Source organism: Leucoraja erinacea, chromosome 10, assembly GCF_028641065.1.
Source record: "Leucoraja erinacea ecotype New England chromosome 10, Leri_hhj_1, whole genome shotgun sequence".
Classification (NCBI taxonomy): domain Eukaryota; kingdom Metazoa; phylum Chordata; class Chondrichthyes; order Rajiformes; family Rajidae; genus Leucoraja; species Leucoraja erinaceus.
The window spans coordinates 38,041,625-38,064,746 of NC_073386.1; the positions used below are offsets into that span (position 1 = coordinate 38,041,625).

A 23,122-nucleotide genomic window follows, 5' to 3' on the forward strand; every position below is an offset into this window, starting at 1 on the left:
TACGAGCTACCATAACTTTCAATCACATAGCACCTTCAACATACTTAGTCTCATTGCAATTGGTGACCCAAGGCTTGATCAGAGAAGTGGATTTAAAGGAGCATCTTAACTGAGAAAGCAGTAGAGCAGCAAGATATTTAAGAACTGTAATTCTGGAGTTCAGGAATTTGGGATCTGTGGAGCTAAATGCTTGTCTGTTAATGGGGGATAAATTTAAATCAGAAGAATGCAGAAATCAAAAAGAGATGCCAGTCTGGAAAAGTTCCGAAGAGTGGTACTTTATATATCAGTTTTAAATTCAATGTACAATGCAACCAGAATCCTATTTGTTTCTATTTTGTATAGTAAATTTACAGCATCTTACCTGGATACAATGGAACCCAATGATAATATCGGCCACTGAAGGCTTTGGCATTGAAAGCTGAACATTGCTGCTGTTTGAAACTGGCACCATTGTTTGGACAGGGCTGTGTGGAACCAGAAAATTATTATTAATGCAAAGAAAGGAATATCCAGCATCGTTTTAGCACCTTTCACCTTCGCAGGGCACCTTGGACACCTTATGGTAACCAAGTACATCTTCAACGGTAGGGATTGTTGTCATGTGGAAAACACAGTGGCTAAGTCGTATGTTACAAGCTCCCACTAAAAAAATGTGATAATCCATTTTTGTAGTGTTGTTTCATGGTTAAGTATAAATCAGTATCAGACAGAACGCACGGTTTTATCTGAAACTAGACTAAGTGGGACCCGTTGGGTCCCAGCATCACACGGGAGGGCTGGTCACCAACGCAATATTCCACCTCTCCACCAATTCCAATACTGCTCGCCAGTGGTGGGGGGGGGGGGGGGGGGGGGGGGGGCTGTCTGTTGCGCTAGTATGGGTGTTGCGGGCTGAAGGTACTGGTTTCCAGAGGGCTAGTATAGACATTGTGGGCCGTATGGATGCTTGGGCAGGCATCCAACTGTTGCAACGATTTTAAAAGCCAAGCCAAGGCAAACAATTGGGCTGCAGACACCCGACAACCAAAATTCTTTTTGTGAACACAAACTTGTTAAAAAGGCGAGGCAAACAATTGGGCTGCAGCCACCCGACAACCAAAATTCATTTTGTGAACACAAACTTTTTTAAAAGGGCTGCAGCCACTTTACAGCCGCATCAAGGGGACTCACCGTCGAGTCGACGTGCGTTCAGTGTTATTCGCAGCTCAGAGAGCCTTGACCCTCTCGCTTCCTCGTCTGGCAGAGACTGAGTGAGGCACGACACTTCCTGGTTTTATAGTCCCTCCCCCTGCTGCCAGCCAGGGCAGCAGAGAGAATGGGGAATTTTGTATAAACATTAATATCTCTCTCATACTTCATCAACGGAAAAAATCCTCTGCACTCATACGGCGGAGGGGGGCTCCGAGCGAGGTGACCAAAAATGACGGCTGTAGTTCGCGGCGTTCTCTCAGAAATCGCAGCACAGTCGGCCAAAAGCGGTCAAGATCAGAGATTTAGTAATATAGATAATGCACTAACGTACACAATGTTCACCCAGAGAGCATGTGTGAAGCCTAAGTTTAACATATTCCTACAGCATGTAAACAGGCTTCATGGTAAATCAGCCATCAAGTAACCATCTACCCTTTCCATTTAGCAGCACTTTGGCCCATAGCTTCCTATACCGTGACAAATCGAGTGGGTATCTGGGTACTTCATAAGTGTTGTGAAACTCTCTGCCTTCACACACCTCAGGCAGGCAATTACAGATTCCAACCATCTTTCGAGTGAAAAGAAAATCGTCATTATATCTCATATGACCGTCTTACCTCTTCCCCTAAACTTAAACTTCAGTTTTAAACACTGCCAGCTAGTTTTAGACACAACTTCCCAATGGTTCTCAACACCACCATTTTTCTGGAGTAAGATCCGTACTGGCAACATGAAGGAAAGTGCTATGTTCTGCACGGAGAGAGCTTCACATAATGCATCCCATTCAGCCAGTGAACAATGTTGCCTATTCATCCCCAAATCCCCTTGCCGTTCAGCTATAGGGAGAAAAAATAAAAGCCGTCCAATTTTCTGAAAGATGTGAGATCAGTATCTCAGGGCCGAGATACAACTCTAAAACTTCAATGCAGACTCTGCTGTTTTTCAATGGGCCTTTCGTTAAGTACCAAGAATAGGGAAGGGAAAGTGGTGGCTTTACCCGGTCTATCACAGGAACTGACCTTCACATCATTGAACGGAGCTACACGAAGCACAGTCTCGAGGAGGTAGCTAATATGCAATACAATCATACTTCATCATCAAGGGCCTACACCATCCTAGCTAATGTTTCATCTCACTGCTACTATAGGGAAGGTGTAGAGGAGCCTGAGAATCATTATCTCCAGGTTCAAAAACAGCCTCTTGCCATTAACCATTAGGTTCTTGAACTACCCTGCACAACCCTGACTACAACCACTTCAATCTTATCAAATTACAGACTTTGTACCACCACAGAGCATTCCAGACTTCAGCCTCCCTTTAAGTGAAGAGAAATACCTCATTATATCTCATCTGAGCCTCTTTCTGGGCAATTATTATAGAACAGACCCTACGGCACTCAATGTCTATGCCTAATATGAAGACAATCTCTTATCTATCTGCACATGAATCATATCCTTCCATTCCCTGCATATCCATATGCCTATCCAAACGTATCTAAAATGCCACTTTCTCATTTGCCTCAACCATAGTCCCCAGCAATGCAATCCTGGCACTCACCACCCTCTGTAAAATAAATTCCCCCACACATCTCCTTTAAACTTTGTCCCTCTCACATTAAAGCTGTACTTTCCAGTGATTGATTTGTCAATTCTGGAGAAAAGGTTCCGACTGCCTACTTTATCCATACCTCTCATCATTATATATATTTCTTTCAGATCTCCCGCAACCTCCAGCTTTCCACAGAAAACATTCCAAGTCTGTTCACCCTCTCCCTGTAGCTAATACCTCCCAATCCACGATTTATTTTGGTAAACCTCTACACCTTTTCTAAGCCTCCACATCGGTCCTGTAATGGGATGATCAGAACTGCACACAACACTTCAAATGCAGTCAAATCAAAGTCCTATAAAGCTGCATCATGACTTACTGACTCTTATACTCAATACCCCCGACCTATGAAAGCTAACATACCATATGCCTTCTTAACCACGCTGCCTACTTTGTGAACTTGGACCCCAAATCCCACTGGACATCAATGCTATTAAGGTTCATGCCCTGAATTGTATAATTTCCCCTTACATTTGACCTCCCAATGTGCAACACTGCTCACTTGCTTGGATTAAACTCTATCTGCCAATTCTCTGCAAATATCCGTAGCCGATCTATAATCCCGCTGCATACTTTGACAGCCTTCCTCACAGTCTGCGACCCCAGCAATCTTGGTGTCATCTGCAAATTTAATAACCAACCCATTTACATCCAAGTCATTTATATATATATATATATATATATATATATATATATATATATATATATATATATATATATATATATATATATATATATATATATATATATATATATATATATATAATATCATAAACAGCTGAGGTCTCAACACAGATCCCTGCAGAACTCCACTGGTCAAAGACCTTCAGCCTGAATATTGTCCTTCCACCACATTATCAGTTAGACAGTCTTGAATCTATATGACCAAGTCCCTGTTAATTCCGCGCATCTTAATCTTCTGGATCAGCCTTCCATGGGAGACTTTATCAAAAGCTTTACTAAAATCCATGTAAACAAAATGAACCTCCCTACCCTCATCAGTCATGTTAGTCACCGCCTCAAAAAACAAGCAAGTTAATAAGACAAGACCTGCTGTGGTCATCACCACGCTGACTATCCTTAATTAACCCATTACCTTCCAGATGGGAGTAAAACTATTCCTGAAGAATCCTCTCCAATAACTTTCCATATCATGGTCTAGTTTTCTTGGAATAACTGATAAGTAAAGGGCAGGAAGCTGGGGAGTGTTGGAGAACGGGGGATCCAGGGGTGCAGGTAGTGAGTTCCCTGAAAGTGGTGTCCCAGGTAGATAGGGTGGTCAAGAAAGCTTTCAGTACATTGGCCTTCATCAATCAGGGTACTGATTATAGAATTTGGGATGTTATGTGACAGTTGTACAAAACGTTGGTGAGGCAGTATTTCGAGTATTATGTCCAGATATTGTCACCGTGCCATAGGAACGTTGTCGTCAAGCTAAAAGGTTTACGAGATTATTGCCAGAACTTGAAGGCCTGAGCTGCAGGGAGAGGTTGGGCAGGTTAAGACGTTATTCCTTGGAATGCAGGAGGCTGAGGGGTGATCGTATAGAGGTGTACGGATAATGTGAATGCACAGTCTTTTAACCAAAGTAGGGGAATCAAGAACCAGAGGATATAGGTTTGAGAGATGGGAGAGATTTAATAAGAACTTGGGGCTTAACCTTTTTTTACACATAGGGTGGTGGGTATATGGAACGAGCTACCAGAGGAGGTAGTTGAGGTTGGTACTATCAACATTTAAAAGACATTTCAACAAGCACATGGATAGGAAAGGTTTAGAGGGATATGGGCCTAACAGGGGTAGGTGGGACTAGCGTAGATGGGCCATCTTGGTCCGCATGAGAAAGTTGGGCCAAAAGGCTTGTTTTACTGTTTAACACACTGTGACTAAGTTATTGCATATTTATTTTTGTTGTCACACCTAATGCACCTGTAAAGCTGCAGGAAGTAAGAATCTGATTGTTCTGGTTCAATATCGATTGCATATGACAAACAAACAATTTGTACACCTTGAAGAGAAAAGCAACGGAAGGTAAGCTAACAAGTCAGGAAAGGTAACTGTTACCTGGATTTGGCACAAGTGATAGCGTCGTGGTGATCCAGTGCAAAAGGTACCATTTTTACTTTGTGAAATTATACGTCTGCAAAATAAAACAAACATGTTTTGACAAACGTACTGCAACGAAGCTTTGAAATTCCAATCCAAGTTATGGACTCAGATGATATTCAATATTGTCTGGTTCAAGTGCTTCAGCATCTCACAAACTAGTTTATGCACCACGCTGCTGTCGAGCAAAGTTTTTCTTTCTTTCGTGTGAAGGAATAATTCACACCAATTAATTTGTACAAAACGGCTAATGATTCTTAGAACATCAGGTGCTGGAGTAACTCAGTGGGTCAGGCAGCATCTCTGGAGGATATAGACACGTGACATTTCGGGTTGGAACTGGAGAAGCTTAAATTGGTGTGAAGAAGGATCCCGAACCAAAACGTTGCATGTCCATGAACTACAGAAATACTGCCAGACCCACTGAGTTACTCCAGCACTTTGTCTTCCAAGCTTCAGACTGGAGAAGCTCAAAATGGTTGAAGAAGGGTCCCGATCCAAAACGTCATCTGTCCATGTCCTCCAAAGAAGTGCCTGACCCACTGAGTAGTCCAGCACTTTGTGTACTACACTAGATTCCACCATCTGCAGTTCCTAGAGTCTTGAGTTACTAATCTTGAGTTACTGCCCATCCTTATTCCTGTTTGAGTTGTTGGTGGTAAGGTAAGGCAAGTCCTGAACCACAGCAAACACCGTGTTTCAGATATTCTTTTCACAACGTTAAGTTGGAAGTTCCACGATTTTGCCCACAGGACCAGCCTTATCAACCAAGAAGATATGCAACATGAAGAGGAAGCTGCAAGAAGGTGGTGTGCCCATGCACCTGCTCTTCATGTCATGGTCAGTTAGTGTCCCACATCCAGGAGATGCTATTGAAGGAACCTTGGAGAGCAGTGACTGCAGATCTCATACCTGGATAGACTGCAGCCATGCAACCCTAGAGATGGAGGAAGTGAGTATATAATGCAGCAGATGGAATAGTATTCAGTCTGAAGAAGGGTTCCAACATGAAACGTCACCCATCCTTTTTCTCAAGAGGAACTCACTCACATCTCAATGCTGGAATTCATCTCATTTGTCCTCAACTAATAATGTTGTCTGGACCCAAATGACTTGCCAACATTTATATTTATGTTTAGTGATACAGCATGGAAACAGGCCCTTCATCCCAGAGGTTACTCCAGTACTTTGTGTCTATCTTTGGAATAGTAATCAAGCAGGTTGCTTTATCAAGGATAACATTAAACTTCCCGACTGTTGTTGAAACGGCACATGTCCGAGATGTTCCGTTGTATACGTGCCTCTTGCCTTGCAGATCATGAAAAGATTCCCAGAAATCAAGTATTAAAACGATCGGTGCAGGGTACCCAGCTTCTTAGCTGCCTCCATGATCAACATAGTTGCGCCTGACCGCCAGATGACAATGCTATTAAAAAGCCAAAATATGGCTAAATTATCTAATTGTAGATACTCCTAAGCATGCATTTGGGGGCATGAAGACAACTCACCACCATCTGAATAATATCTAGATCTCTCTGGAGGTGAGAAGAGGTTGCTCCAACACAAACAGGAGTTGCAAACACAAGCAAGTGTTGCACAAGCATTAACATTTATTGCAGTGGGATGGTCATTAACTTAACAGCAGAAACGCTGGGTCAGCAGGCACTGCTCTGAGAACCCTTCTATGTAGATGTACAGGAATTGAGATAATTGGCCTTCAACAACCACAAAGCATTTTCCATTGGACTCCAAATCCAACACATTAAGACCATTCCTCCTGAATCCTGGTGTCACACTCATGCAAATGTTATCCCAATGTGAAATGGAATCACTCATCTCAACGCTGGAATTCATCTCATTTGTCCTTAACTAATAATGTTGTCTGGACCCAAATGAATTGCCAACATTTTTGTTTCTGTTTAGTGATACAGCATGGAAACAGGTCCTTCATCCCACTGAATCCACACCGACCATCGATCACCTGATTACACAAAGTCTATGTTTTCCCACTCTCTCTCTCTCTCTCTACACATTAGGGGTCAATTTACAGGATCCAATTAACCTTCAAACCCGCACGTCTTTGGGAATGTGGGGAGAAACCGAGCACCCGGAGGAAACCCACGTGGTCACAGGGAGAACATGCAAACTCCACACAGACAGCATCAGCGGTCAGGATTGAACATGGGCCTCTGATGCTGTGTGGCAGCAGGTCCACCCACTGCACCACTGAACCCTTGCGCAATCCTCCAGACATTATTGGAAAATATGTGGCACAGACTAGTTGGTCATGAGTCCTGTTTCTATGTTATAACCACAAGCTTTCTTAAGACACTTTCTCCTATGTAATTTTCTGTTAATTAACCCCCTACATTTTCTGACTCGCACCATAACATTTTGAAGCCACCTTAGAGAATCGAGTGACCCTGTGGTGAAAATTAACAATTTTCTAAAGCATATCTGTTTGAAATCACCTCTTGTCTGTGAAACATCAAATGTCCAAATGATTAAATGCTTTTGAAAGAAACACAACACAAGAAGCAATTAAGCTGCAGGAAATATCAGCACATGCAACCTCGAATACAAACCTCAGTCTGGCAGGAAGGAGAAGGAAAATCAGACTGTAAAATAATTGTGTTAAATTGGTTTGATTGGCAAGCTCAGATTTTTGAAAACAATCCAATAATTTAACAATAGAAGCAACATTTAAAATATAGGAAATCCACTGTGTACATCATGCAATTCAGAACAAAATGTTATTCTTCCAGGAACAGTTGTATTCATTGTGTTATTAATTCCTGAAGTATATTTTCTTAGAAAAGCCTAATCCTGCGTCAGGAACCTGGAGCTCGGTTTAAAGCACCTGACTAGAAAGTGAATGATTTGGTTGAACTTTGTTCTGTTTTCAGTTTTGTGCCTTCTGTGTATTGGCCAGAAGCCAACATTGCTTCATTTTGGAGAACCAATCCAATTAGCTTTCGTCTGCTGCTTTTAACCCCATTCCCAGCCCCAACTCACCCCAAACACAATAACACAGACCAAGGCTGCCACAGCCCACATTGATTCCTGTGCTGCTTTACACAACACCACAGTGGAACCTCTACCTGCCTCACCATCAGCCCGACCAACACCTATATTGGTCTTGGTATTTCCCCAACCCAATGAGCTCCCCCAAAACCCAATCAAACAGCCACTCACTCTGAAGAAGTGCTCCGAGCTGAAGTGTCATTGATCCATTCCCTCCCCAGATGCTACATAACCCATTGAGTTCCTCCAGCACTTGTGTGCTACCCAGTTGCCTTTGAGGCCAATCCCACACCCCAACTAGCTCTCCACTCTGCCTTTTACAGCACTGCCAACCACCCATCTCCATCACACCTCCATTTCAAACTCACCCACATCTCTCCGTGCTGCTTCTAAAATCCCCCCCCCCCCCGCAACCCTGCCTGGCGGCCTCAAATCCACCCCCAACCACTTTCCAAGTTGCCTTCACACCACCCCATTCCGTGCTGCTTTCAGACATCCCTCAACACACCCTTGCTACCTTCAAAAACACCACCCAACTCGTCTCCACGTGCCTTCAAACCCAGCCCAAACTCTTCTCCATCTACTCCAAAGATGTACAGCTTTGTAGGTTAATTGGCTTGGTATCATTTTTAATTGCACCTAGTGTGTGTAGGATAGTGTAAATGTGCGGGGATTACTGGTCGGCGTGGACTTGGTGGACTCAAGGGCCTGTTTCCCCGCTGTATCTCTAAACTATCTGTACCTTCAAACACACAGCAGCACATCTCTTTCTGCCTGCAAACCCACCACCTGCAAGCTATCTGCCCAATCCTTAAACGATCCTTGCACCCAATCAATTCTTCGTACTGCTTTTGCAACTAATCCTCTAATTACTTTTAATATCTACCTTTTCTTGTGACTATTAGCATCCACACCACCTAATCAGCAACATGCGCTACTTTAAACCAATCGTTCAGCCAAGCCTCCATGCTCAGATAACTGTATGCCAGCCCTCCCATCCCATCTCCCTATTCTTCCCTTATTTCTCCATATTCACTTGAGACCCAATCGAATGGGATGGTTGTACACTCCCAGTTGGGGTCCACCACATCTCTAACTCAATGGTCTCTTTTCTGAGCTCACTCTGATGTTCCTTCAGTGCCTGACCTAGAAAGATCCTTTATTACTCCAAGCACCAGATCGACTTGGTTTAATTTTCAAAAATAAACTTATTTCGGAATATAAAATATACACAAAACAAAAAATGCAGAAAACTCTTCATACATTCATACAATCTAGTTCAGGATTCAGCTTGCGTGCAGCAAGGCTACACAAATGAAATAAATAACCCGCTAATCTATTTGGTCATTGTTGCGAGACACAAGTGAAATGGGATTAATCCATGAACCACCAACCAAGCGATCTCAGTAAGCATTCTGCAGACATCGTTTGATCTTTCACTGGAAAGTGTGTATGACTATAGACATTATTCCATAGCCCCTGGTAAATGCTGCCATCATTTTCCAATTCTTAATATAATATAATGGCATCTAAAGAATGTCATATAAATGAAATAAAGGCGTACTTCTAGAACAGGAGATAAAAACTTGCCAGAGTAACTAAAGTTCTGCTCACCAATTACCAGTCAGTGGCAACACCACCTGGTACCTGGTCTGCCCTCCCAATGCATGGCTCCTGCAAACACTGCCAATCAATAGTTGGATGGAAAAGAATATTTAAAGAAAATGAATAATGTTAATGCCCCAAGCCTCCCTGTTTGCACTACAATGTAGTTCTAGCCAAGCCACCAGATGTTTATTCCAAATATAATTAATCCAACTCTGACCAGTTCGTGGAAACCATTAGTACACCGGTTCTTGGGATGTTGAGTGGAGGGATACAGTCGAGGCAGTCATTTATTGTTATGGCAAATCCTGTCTTAATGTTCAATCACATGTGAGTGAGAGATAATCATAGCAGTAGTGGTCTGCACAAGTGTGCGCATAATGCAAGGACCTCAGCACAATGTACAGGTGGATTCAAGACTCAAGTCAAGTGTGTCTTATTGTCATATGTCCCTAAATGGAAAATTAAAATTCTTACTTGTAGCAGCACAACAGTTACAGTATGTGAACATCGTACTCTGTAAAGGGCATAATAACCAACAACAAAAAAGTTCAGTCTGGATATATAGATATGTAGATGTATATATAAAACTAATTCAAACAATTAATATTAGTGCAAAGTCAAAAACAATGCCCATGAGTCTATGTAATTTGGAGCTTCTTTCAAGGTTGCAATGTTTCATAGCCCGATGGTTGTAGGGAAGAAGCTGCTCCTGAACCTGGACGTTACAGTTTTCAGGCTTCTAAATCTTCTTCCTGATGGTAGGAGTAAAATGAGAGTGTGGCTTTGGTGCTGCAGGTCTCTGAAAATACTGGCTTCCTTTTTGATACAGTGACTCTTGTTAATCCCTTCGATGGTGGGGAGGTCATTACCCATGATGGCTTTATTGAGAGAACACTGGACTGTTGGGAGATTGTCTCCTTCAAGTATCTGAAAGAGGACTTGAATCTACAACCTCCAGATGAAAGGTTAGAATATCACCAATGGAACCACAAAGATCAATCCCTACAAACATACTCTTGAAGAAAAATGATGTGTTGGATGGTCACACAGGGGCTAACCCATGTGGTACATCTGACCGACAAATGTCAAAGCTGACACAAAGTGCCTGAGGTGCATCAGGATGGCAAAGAGTTGTCAAAAATGCTAGCTGCACGTGAATTAAAGTGTGTGCAGACTGCTTTCATCACTGAATTGAACCACAAAGACAGCGTGGGATCAGTTCCCATGCATTTTCAATGGAAGTTTACATGGTTCCCAATCCTTCTTGAACCTTTTAAAACCGGCATGTTGTGTTAATTTTCTTTTACTGTGTGAGCAAACTGCGCCAAAATCAAGGCCATGTGAGATGAACTGCAAAGAGGTGTTAAGTGGGCCACATAAATTTCACATGCAGGAAGCTGCAGGATTTCAACTTTAAAGTTTATCAAACTAGATTTGATTGCTAGGGATCATGACCAGCTCTGCCCCAGAATTAAGGGGCAAAAATAATCTTGCTGTTGCCAGGGTCTGGCAATGGTGCAGAACTGGGGATGTGGGAACAAATAGTGAATTGAGCGAATCAAGATCTATGCCGAATAGACAAATATTACCTGCAAAATAGAATCTGTGCCTTTCTGTTGTTGGAATTGTTTTATGATAATTCCTTAAGCAACTACTAAGAAAAAACGAGTTCTCACTCCCTTCAGTACTTGAAATGGATCTTAATTTTCATCTTATTCCTGAAGGTAGCTGAAGGCTAAGTATGAAAAATCAATGTTCCTGTGGTAGAAAATGAAAGGCTGTTCAAATATTGGTGTCATACGTGGTTGTACCACTTCTCCTGGCAGGGTATTGCACGCATCTATCACTTTCTAACTTGCAATTTACATTGCCATCTAAAACTTGAAAGGTAAATATCTTTTAAAGTTTAAACTTTCCCACCTCACTTTAAACCTATATAAATTTGACATTTGCATCCTGATAAAAGAGACTCTATCTATCCTATGTATAGTATGATTTCACTGAATTGTCTGCACAACAAAGAATTGCACTGCATCTAGCTACAAGTAACAATAAAGTACCATTGAACCATTGTCTGCAAACCTACTAATCAGTCCACCATCCAGACAAGGCACAGAAGGCTTACGGGTGTAGTGGAGGTAAATGGGATCTTTGTAGGTGGATACAATGGGTGGCATGGACCTGGTAAATTGAACGGCTCAATAACTCTTTAGCCTCCCAAGAGCCACTCCAGTCAAAATTCACCACAGTGTTACCTCGGGTACTGCACTCTCCCTTCCCTCCAAACCCACTTAAATCTTTATTCACAATCGTCTGCCAGCTACTGCTCTGAAAAACCATCCCAAATACTTATAGAAGGGAACTGAAGTTCATTCTGCACCCTTCACACAGAGCTAACACCCAAGTGTGTTACCACCACTGACTGTTGACTTTGCAGGAGGGTGTAGGTGAGAGAGAGCTGATAAACCAGTGGCTCTCACCATCCAGTCTGGACTCTAATCAAGGCTACAGCAGGGGGCTGTGCAATTCTAATGTTGTTGGCAGTTCAAGACAACTTGCAATTATTGACATGACCAATGCATGAAATTAGACAGGTCGACACAGAGTGTAAAAAGAGTAAAATAAGATTATGGAGGAACAGTAAGGTTGGGAGAGGAATTAATTAAATAAAGGAACTTTGGAAAGCAGTTAGAGAGAGATCCTGAATGTACTGATGTAGCAGTCTATACACAGCCATCCCAGGTTTTACACATGTTTGTTATATGCATTTTTGGAATAACACACTTGTGTAATTAATACAAAAGCCTAATTTACGTATGTATTTGTGAAATAACACTCAAATGTATGCTTGGCAGCGCAGTCTCGGCCGATGCCTGGCAATGTGCTGTACAGTTGTGCTGCTGCAAATAAGAATTTTGTTGTTAGTTTCTGGACTTTTGACGACAATATAACACTCTAGACGACAGTGCAACAGTGATGGCATTCAGCCTGCTGCCACTTCTTACCCCTTCCTCAGTTTTAGTCCACACCATCTGCGCTTTGTGTGCTTTTTTTCTTTATTAACTTTTTTTCTTTATTAATCAGTAAGGTATAAGAATAGTGGCAGTCATAAATGGCAATCACAGTGGCACAGCGGTAGAGCTGCTGCCTCACAGCGCCAGAATTCCGGGTTCGATACTGACTACAGGTGCTGTACGTGCGGGAGTTTGCAGGTCCTCCATGTGATAGCGTGGGTTTTCTCTGGGTGCTCAGGTTTCCTCCCACATTCCAAAGATGCACAGGTTTGAAGGTAATTTCCATCTGTAGTGTGTTTTTGTCCCTAGTGTGTAGGATGCAAAACTGAGATAACATAGATCGGCGGTCAGCGTGGATTCAGTCGGTCGAAGGACCTGTTTCCACACTGTTTGTCTAAACTAAACTAACTGAATGGTTTATTCTGTAATGTAGACAGTTTTCCCCAAACCTGTATGATTCTTATGATAAATGTTTAATTTACACCTTTTTGAGATACAGGCAGCTTTTCAAGAACGTAACCCCGTGTAAAATGAGAGGTTAAAGCTGCAGTCAGGCCAGGAGCCAGTGGGAAAGTACAAACCCAGTAGAGAAGTGATGACGGTGCATAAGTACACTCACCATCACCACAGATGCAGCACAGTGACAGTCTGATAAAGAGACTCTACAGAGTGCACACAGAGACTTCAGGATCAGCAGCATTTCAAACGTAGTACAAAAAAATGGACTTTTTGTAAATGATGCCAAAATATGGTGACTCGTGCATGTGTGATCTATGTAAAATAAAACACCATTGAACCTGGCCAGCTTTAGCTGTGATTGGTGTGCACTGCGTCTGGGGAGCATACACCTCCTTAATTTGAATCAAACTACATTTGATTTGCAGCAGCAAAAAAGACTGCAAAAAGTGGCGAACACTGCACACTCCATCACAGGTACTGACCTCCCACCATCGAAGGGATTTACTGTCGCTGTCTCAAAGGCGGCCGGCATCATCAGAGACCCAAACCACCCGGGCCACACACTCATTTCACTCCTGCCATCGGGAAGAAGATGTAGGAGCCTGAAAACTGTAACATGCAAGTTCATAAACAGCTTCTTCCCTACAGCCATCAGGCTATTAAACACAACAACCGCCAAATATGCTCTGAACTACATAGACTTGGGGGCATTGATTTTCTCTTTTTCTGTCTTTTATTGTTAAGTATATGTGTATGTTTATACATATTCATGCCTCCAGCTTTTTAGATCCTAAATTCCAGAATTAAACCTTTTCACAACGTTATAAGATATTCCTTAAAACCTACTTCTCTGACAATACATTTGTTCACCTTAAGGTGGACACAAAATGCTGGAGTAACTCAGTGGGACAGGCAGCATCTTTAGAGAGAAGGAATGGGTGACCTTTTGGGTTGAGACCCTTCTTCACCTTTTCTGCAACCCCCTTTCTTGTGGCCCATCTTTACACTTTGTTAGATAGCACTTCTGTGAGGCACCGTGGGGTATTTTGCTGAGTGAAGAGAGCCATTTAGAAACATAGAAACATAGAAATTAGGTGCAGGAGTAGGCCATTCGGCCCTTCGAGCCTGCACCGCCATTCAATATGATCATGGCTGATCATCCAACTCAGTATCCAGTACCTGCCTTCTCTCCCTACCCTCTGATCCCTTTAGCCACAAGGGCCACATCTAACTCCCTCTTAAATATAGCCAATGAACTGGCCTCAACTACCCTCTGTGGCAGAGAGTTCCAGAGATTCACCACTCTGTGTGAAAAACGTTTTTCTCATCTCGGTTTTAAAGGATTTCCCCCTTATCCTTAAGCTGTGACCCCTTGTCCTGGACTTCCCCAACATCGGGAACAATCTTCCTGCATCTAGCCTGTCCAACCCCTTAAGAATTTTGTACGTTTCTATAAGATCCCCTCTCAACCTACTAAATTCTAGAGAGTATAAACCAAGTCTATTTAGGAATTACTTGCTGCTTCGTGAGGTGACAGTCAGCGGAGGCTGCGTGCATGTCCGCTGGCAGACGAGATACACAAGGCTCGGTGACTGGGAGGGAAGGGAGCCTCTCCGCTTATGAACAGACTGAATGGCAACAGCCTGGGAGGTCGGCAGTCACACCACTATGGCAAGGGAGGAAATGAACCTTCACCCTTCCTTTTACATATGAAAATCATCAGAGGGGGGATTTTTATTATCGAGAGTTCAAAGTGGGCCACACGCTGTGAGCAAGTCGCATTGCGTCAGGAGCTTTTCACTTTGAGGCTGCACTAATGATCCCAAAGGCTACAATGCACACAAAGCTTCCTTCCTGTGAAGTTCAGAATTATTCCTACTTTATATGGTGCGCTGAAAATCGTTTGTATGTCCAAACCTATTTGATTCAATATTTGCATTTCTATAAACCCTTTATACACCACGAGGTGTGTTGTCTTCCAGGAAACAGACTGAACAATTAGAGATTAACCTTTGACCTGGTAAACTGAGGGATATTTTCTTTTAACCTCTAACAAAGTTCTGCTTTTGATCTCTATTTTGTGCCTTCTTTCTAAACGGTAAAATCATCTAAGATAGACACAAAAAACTGGAGTAATTCAGCGGGTCAGACAGCATCTCTAGAGAAAAGGAAATAGGTGACGTTTCATGTCGAGACCCTTCTTCAGACCGTCATCTCGTTAGCTTCTGTTGCCACACCACCCTGGGAAGAAATTCTGTACAGGTCTTTACAACTAGGGCCAGTGTCTTTGCTACTCTAAAATACTACTTTAAAGGATAGGCAAGTTTGAATATAAAGTGATGGAGTAACTAAAGGGCATGTCCAACTTAGGCGATTTTTTAGGCGACTGCTGGCGACTTCACCAGCTTGTTATGCAGGCAGCGGACAGGGCAAGCAAGGGGAGTGCTGTCTGAGTGAAATTCACACGGTGCAAAGACAAGGTGATATAGACACACACCGCGATGAACAGAAAGGTTGGCGCTGTAATTAAGACGGCTAAAGCACAGCGTACGGGTAAGTCCTATAAAAGAGGAGGGGGTGGAAGAGGGGGAGAGAAGGAGTGGAGACAATTTTTAAGAAGACAGAGATACAGCACCGGCTACAACCTACGAGAACTTTTGACTTCCTGGCAACCCACTAGGACTTCCTAGCGACCCACCTACGGCATGAGAATTCTCGCTACTCTCCATGGCGGCTTCATTCTAGTCACTGCTAATTTTTCAACATGTTGAAAAATTCGTGCCAACCATAATGAGGCTGCGACTAGTTCCCAAAATGCGGGAACTCCTCACGACCACGAAGGCGACTCCCCAGCAACCATCCGCGAACATGTGGCGACTGCATAGTCTTCTGCAGTCACCTAAAAAGTTGCCTAAGAGGGACAGGCCCATCAGCAAGTCAGGCAGTAAATCTTCTCCAGACTGAAGAAGGGTCTCGACCTAAAACATCACCTATCCATGTTCTCCAGAGATACTGTCTGACCTGCTGAGTTACCCCAGCGCATTGTCCTTTTGTATGTTAGCCAGCATCTGCAGTTCTTTGGTCAACAAGGCTTTCGATATGTTGGCCTTCAGTCAGTGTAATGAGTCGAGAAATAGAGATGTTACAGTTGTACAAGTCATTGATTTCCTCCCGCGCTCCAAAGACTTAAAGGTTTGTGGGTTAATTGGCTTCGGTAAAGGTAGTAAATTGGCCCTAGAGCGTAGGATAGTGCTGGTGTACAGGGATTGCTGGTCGGCGCAGACTTGGTGGGCTGAAGGACCTTTTTCCGTAATGTATCACTAACCTAAACTTTAGCCAATCCGAAACAAAGCCACTGGTACTGAAATCATTAATGAAGAATTTGTGGGGTGGCTCTGTTATAGAGTGACCATGGATTCATTTCCCACTGTTTCAAAGTTGAAAAAAAGACTGAAAAGGTTTCCAAGTGGGATGTATTTGCCATTCAGAGCGTACACTTTGCTGAACTGCTCCATCTTCACAATGATCGACCGTCTGCCCCTGTGCCTGGTGTGCGAAACTTGAAAGGCTTTTCACAGTGCGATTGATCATCATGGTAATTAGCGTCTCGACATGTTTCACTCTCTACTGACCCGCTGACTCTCTTATCGCCCACCAGAACAAGTCCCAAACCAGCCAGCAACCCTTGTTTGTAACCCGATGCTCAAAAGTTGCTGCTTGAATAGCTTTTTGTGCTTTGAAGAGCAACAGAAAGAGATTACAGCCTGGGCCAGCTCTGGTTTTAATTTACCAACCCGACTTGTACATAGTGTGGAATTCTTGGTATTATTGTTGAGCTCCATTTACGCTGAAAAATAGGGCGACTGCAAATCTCTTTTCTGAGAAGTTATTTTCTCTTTACTCTCTTACCATTAACAATGAATTCATAATCAGTGCTGGTCACTGCAGACCCTAAAATTGCAGTAAGCCCTCTGTAACTCCTAAATGGCAGCTTGTTGTTTATGGGCTTTTGACCAAATAGCCCTGTGAGTAGAAGTTTAAATCGCAACATTGTGAAACAAAATGCAATAATCTGGTTAATTTGCAGACTGTTAATTTGTGGGATGGCACCAGGCAAAACCATCAGGAAAGTCTGTCTGGAAACACAGAGTTCTAACTGGTCCATATCTAGTCTTTCAGGGGCATTAATTTATCACATGCCTATAAATCATTACCTGGAAGTTCAAACGGTATATGAGCAGAATTTAATGATTCAGCCCATCGAGTCTACTCTGTCATTTAATCATGGGTGATCTATCTTTCCCTCAACCCCATTTTCCTGCCTCCTCCCTATAGCTGTTGTTTTCCTGGTATCTGTTATACACCTAATAACTTTGCAAGTCATACCCCAGAGTTTCCACACCTGCATAAATTGGAGCTTTTGGGTATCAACTACAATGCTGGTTAAAGACTCACAGTAATGGAGCAGCACATTGAGCTGAGATTGCTGATGAGTGATGAGATATCTTGAAAGGGATTCCATGCTGATATCTTTAACATGCATACATTCTCAGTTTTAAATCACGAACCACCTGCTGTTCCATCACTGATTGCAGCCTTTTGATAACGTCTTAATGAACAGGGATGAGCTTCGTAATGAGCTGTGCCCTTGCCCTCACCTTTCATGTCGTCGCCCCCCCCCCCCCCCCCCTCTCATCCGGCTTTCATTACCCACCCCCCTCCCCCAGCCCCCCCCCCCCCCCCCCCATATCAACACAATCAGTTAGAAGATGGGTTCCCGACCCAGACCATCAGCTATCCGTGTTCTCCCGAGATGATGCCTGACCCACTGAGATTCTCCAGCACTTTTTTTGTACATCGGCAACTGCAGTTCTTTGTGTCTCCGAAAGCTGAGCCCTCCTGGTTAGGGAGGATGCAGCAGAAAACAATTTTAAATAAAATCACACTCCACAGGCAGTAGAGCAGATGCTGGAATCTCATGCAGGGAGCCCCAACACCACCTCCACCGGAATCCTCATGCACTCATTTCAACGTTATAAAGGTGCTCCAGAGGAAGTGCAGATAATCGTCAAAGGGAGGATATATCCCTTCACCAATGTCTAACCACCAGTGGATTAGTAGCTTAAAGATTGACTAACAACACAAAATGCAAGAGAGTAAAATCATCAGGCAAACACCTAAATAAAGAATATTTCAGCACAGAAACAGGCTCTTCAACCCACATCTGTGCCGAACATGATGCAAAGTTCAACTAATTTCCATCGCTTTCACGTAATCTGTATCCCTCCATATCCAAGTGCATTCTCTAAAAGCCTCTTCAATGCCACTATTGTATCTGCCTCTACCACCACCCCCGGCAGAGCATTCCAGGCACCCACCACTTAAAAAAAATAAATCCTGCCCCACACATCGGCGATAAATGTTTTTCCTTCTCACTTTAACTAGCAGCAATCATGCTGAAAACCTTTATATGCTGGGGATTGTATCCACGACCTCATACACACGAGCCATGGGTTCTACAACTGATCACTGGGATTGACCACGAGCAGTAAGTCACTGCACACGAGTTGAGAATTCTGGATGTAATGGTGCTTCCAATTCATGAGCAGGTCTTGCTTCTCAAGGGTAGTCTAATGCACCTCATGCATGCAGTCCGCCACTTCAACCTTTACAAGGCTACATAACAGACAAGTCCACATGTTGTTTCAGCCTGAGGGCATCAAGTAAAGGAGGTGAAGGAGTTCTGAAAATTCTGTCCGAGGACAAATCACACAAGGTCTGTGAGAGGCAACCAACTCGACCAGAAGATTTTGTAGGAAGGAACTGCAGATGCTGGTTTAAACCGAAGATAGATACAAAAAGCTGGACTAACTCAGTGGGTCAGACAGCATGTCTCGAGAAAACTGGCAAAAAGCAGCACCTATTCCTTTTCTCCAATACAATTCAATACAATACAATATTTATTGTCATTTGAGCCTCAGTGAGGCTCAAACGAAATTCCGTTTCCACAGCCATGCAAACAAAGACAATTTCCTACAGACATACACACCAGAGATGCTGTCTGACACGCTGAGTTACTCCAGCTTTTTGTGTCTATCATCGACCAGGAGATTTCTACTTCTCTTTAATGCAGTGCTGCACATCCAAGAAAAATGGGATTGATTATCCAAATCACTTCTGAGGCCCATCAATGTTTTATTTTATCCAAGTCATTTAGAAAAACATAAATGCAAAGTATTATAAAAAGGTGTCCATGCCAGCCAGAGAACCAATATTTCACTTTCGCCAGGTCAGGAAGCTGTACATTTTTCCCCCCTCATGTTCAGCCCCAATAATCAGTGTACATCAAAATCAGGTATACACGTTCAGGTATTTATTTAATAGCTATAGGATTACATTTGTTATTGCAAACCAAATATTCTAAAGATTATATTACATGAATATGTCCCACAGACCACATCTGGTCAATAGCATAGGTCTACTCCCCCACCTCCATCCAAGGCTCGTTTCTTGGTGCTCATCATGTAGACTGCCATGTATTTTGGATACATTTACCAAATTAAACTCCATCTGCCATCGCTTGGCCCATTGGCGCTGTTGATCAAGATCCCATTGAAATATTAGGTAGCCTCTTTCACTGTACACTATACAAATAGTTCTGCTATATGCATTTTTATAACACAAATTAGATACGACTTCTGGTAGGAAATAGAGAACCGCACAAAAAGGCACTTTGAAAATTGACAAGCAGAAAAGAAAGCTGTCTTGGAAAATAAAACAGTCCAGGGAAAAGAAAATGTTTCAATGTAACCACCCTGCCGTAATCAGACACCATTGTCTTTCAGGAAGACAGTCTTTCAGATTCACCATGGGTGGCCATTGAAATTGACAAAAAATTGCTTCCATTGAGTCATTGTTCCAATCTGGTACATATGCCAATGAAACACTCTTGACTCGTGCCTACCATGTCTATTAATCAATGTAACATACAGCCTTTAGAAATTTTAGATTGCAGTTTCAAAAATAAACTATTATTTAATTTTGGAAAATCCTGCAGGGGCCAAATAAAACCGTTGCTATTGCGAGTCTGAAACTCTCCAGACCCTTTTACCCAATTGACACAATAGTTTTATAACATTAATGGACCAAATGGGACCCATTGGGTCCCTGTCACATGGGAGGCCTGGTCCCCCAATGCAACCCATTCCCCCAAACCAATATTCCACCACTCACCCATAGCCCCCACGGGAGGCTTGGTCCCCCAACGCAACCCGTTCCCCAAGGCAATATTCCACCACTCACCCATTCCCCCAACGCAATATTCTACCACTCGCCCATAGCCCCCAACTGCGCAGGGTCTGCTCATTTTGCCTTATTCACCCTCCCTCATTTTAAACTTTAAAAATAATGCAATTGCACTTGCTAGGGCTGGCAGGACTCAGTGTCCTGGGATGACAACATTGTAGCGAGCAGCGTAACAATCCCATTGTGACGTCATAACTGTAAGTGTCAGTGCAGAGGGAAGAATTTTTTCTCAAATTGGGATTTTGTAAATTTTAAAATGTGATTAGCATGTAAAATATAACACCAGTCTCTGACACCATCTCTACCAGCTGTGCCACTGCACTGTACCTTTTCCAACTTCCTGCAGATCATCCTGCACTGTGTATTTGCTTCAATTCCTGCCCTTAAGCTCATCAGCAATGACTAAATTTCGACCTCAATATTCCACCTGTCCAGAAGGCTTGAATATTCCCACTAAATTGACCACTCTGAACCCCTTTTCCAGCTCCTGCACTAGAAACTGCACCCTCCAGCTCCACTGCTTTTCCTCCACCCTTCCTTATAAAGTAGTTTCTATCCAATTGTTGTTTACCAGCTGCTGTTAAAACGAGCAAGAGAAAGGGAGAGATATAACTTGAATTGGGGAAATTAAATGTTCAGACCATTGGGTTGAAAGCTATCCAAGCAGAATACGAGGTGTTGTTCTTTAGCATGCATGAAAGTCTGAGAAGTGAGAACTGGGCAAAACTAACTCTTTCACGAGGCCATGAGTGACAAAACTGTCCTGTATTTGCCAACTGCTCTGCCTGTGGCAGCTCAGCACCTTGCTGGGCACACCTCAAGCCACTTGGAATGATTATTTAAGAGAAAATAGTGAGGCCCTACTCGAAAACAGTCTGTATCCTTGAGCCATTATCAGCAACCTCTCCAATGATGTAATGCCCCACAAACTGTGGTGTATCATTTAGACCCATCTGGAAAGGTAAAAGAGGTTGGAATGACCTTGCAGCCTATGGGGGGGCAGGTTAGGACAAATTTCAGGGTGGAGGGCATTGTCACCGATCTGGGAGTTGATTGAATAGGGCGCATTTATGGGCAAGATCAAGAATGTTGACATGTAATTTATTTAACTTGAAGATCTATCAGCTTGCCACTTAAGACAATATTGGCCAGGGAGCACTGAAAAACAGACACGTCTCGCTCAATGCAGTCCAAAGGGAGCATTACATAGGGAACAAAGTCACTCCGACATGAAAATGGTTACAAAGGTGACTGAGAACAGGAAGTGCCCAATCAAATTTTCCGCGAGATGCAAAATGGCCCAGACATCACTGTTACTATATTTCATGCCAAACGAAAATAGATTTCCAATTCCAATTGCATAATACTGAAAAAAATGACTAATGCAATTCAATTTCCAGGTAACAGCATTTCAGAATCTATTTTCTAGGTATAGGCATTCTCCTGTAATGTTTGTCTTGTCTCTGTTTCCACTGTGTAAACAGTCCAATTTAAGTAGTGAATTAGCCGCATAAATAAAGGAAGATCCAATTTAAACAATTCTAATTCTAGACAATCCATCTTCTGCATATGAGATATGGTGTAAACAATCCGTCTCGCCACAGGGATCACAGCCTAGCAGCATTGAAAGCAAGCACGCCACGAGGAAATGGTTGTTTGAGAGAGCAACGTACACAAGGCTAATGACATTAGCCATACATGGATATGCAAGTAATGGAGGGATATGGATCATGTGACAGATTGGCGAGATTAGTTTAACTTGGCATCATGTTCAGCATGGACATTGTGGGTCGAAGGGCCTGTTCCTGCACTGTTCTAGCCCAAGGACATAGAATTGTTAACAGTTCAATGATCTGCCTTTAGCTAAAAAGAACTTTGAAATAGCTTGATGTACAGCATTTTACTTTACATAATTTATTATCCTGAATGGAATGGAAATGTTCATTTGGTTATAAAATCTTACCATGAAAAGTTAATGCAAGATGTATCAAAAAGCATTCTAGTTGCTGCAAACAATGTAATTTGGTGTTTGCAGTGCAGAATAGCTAGGTTTCATTTATCAGCCATTTACAAAAGAACTGAAAAATCTGTCTTGCCAACTAAATTGCCGTCACCTGGAGAAACTGCCCTCAGTTGCAGCGCAAACCATGCATGAGTGCATGACTGGAACTCCACCTGCAGAGAATGGTAGCTCTTTGTCGCCATTACCTTCATAGGTAGGAGCGATCATCCCAAACCAAACCTTGAGGGACAGGCTGTCCGAATCAGTGGTCTTGTCCCCTTCCTTCTTCACCCTCCTGTACAAAAGAACCCATGCCTTCAGTTCTCACTCCTTATCCAAGGTCGCTCCAAAGCCTTAACAACCACAAGTACATTTGCAACACAGTGAACCTTCTAGCTTGATTGACCAAAATGTAAGTTTGGTCACTGGTCAGCCTTCATAACATCCACGGTCGATGCAGCTTCCAAAGTTCACCATAACTATACCTAGGTGCTACAATGGCTCAGCAATAGAGTTGCTGCCTTACAGCACCAGACACCCAGTTCGATCCTGACTACCAGTGCTGTCTGTGTGAAGATAGTATGTTCTCCCCTGATCGCATGGATTTTCCCCGGGTGCTCCAGTTTCCTCCCACACTCCTAAGATGTAAAGGTTTGCAGGTTAATTGGCTTTGGTAAAGATTGTAAATTGTCCCTAATGCATAGGATAGTGCTAGTGTGTGGGGGTCGCTGGTTGGTGTGGAATGATGGCACCAAAGGGCCCGTTTCCTCATTGTATCTCTAAATTAAATAAATGTCCTTAG

At 42.9% G+C, this 23,122-nt stretch overlaps 1 protein-coding gene across 8 annotated transcripts in view; it reads right to left on the reverse strand.

The window, feature by feature from the left end:
- si:ch211-267e7.3 (ADAMTS-like protein 2) overlaps positions 1-23,122 on the reverse strand; it is an 80,999-nt gene that overhangs the window by 43,805 nt on the left and 14,072 nt on the right. For all 8 annotated transcript variants that reach the window (XM_055641968.1, XM_055641969.1, XM_055641970.1 and 5 more), the window contains 2 exons: positions 4,867-4,942; positions 365-467 (listed from right to left, as the gene is read on the reverse strand). In XM_055641968.1, coding sequence (XP_055497943.1) covers positions 365-467; positions 4,867-4,942 — 179 coding nt within the window. The remainder of the gene's footprint in view (positions 1-364; positions 468-4,866; positions 4,943-23,122) is intronic.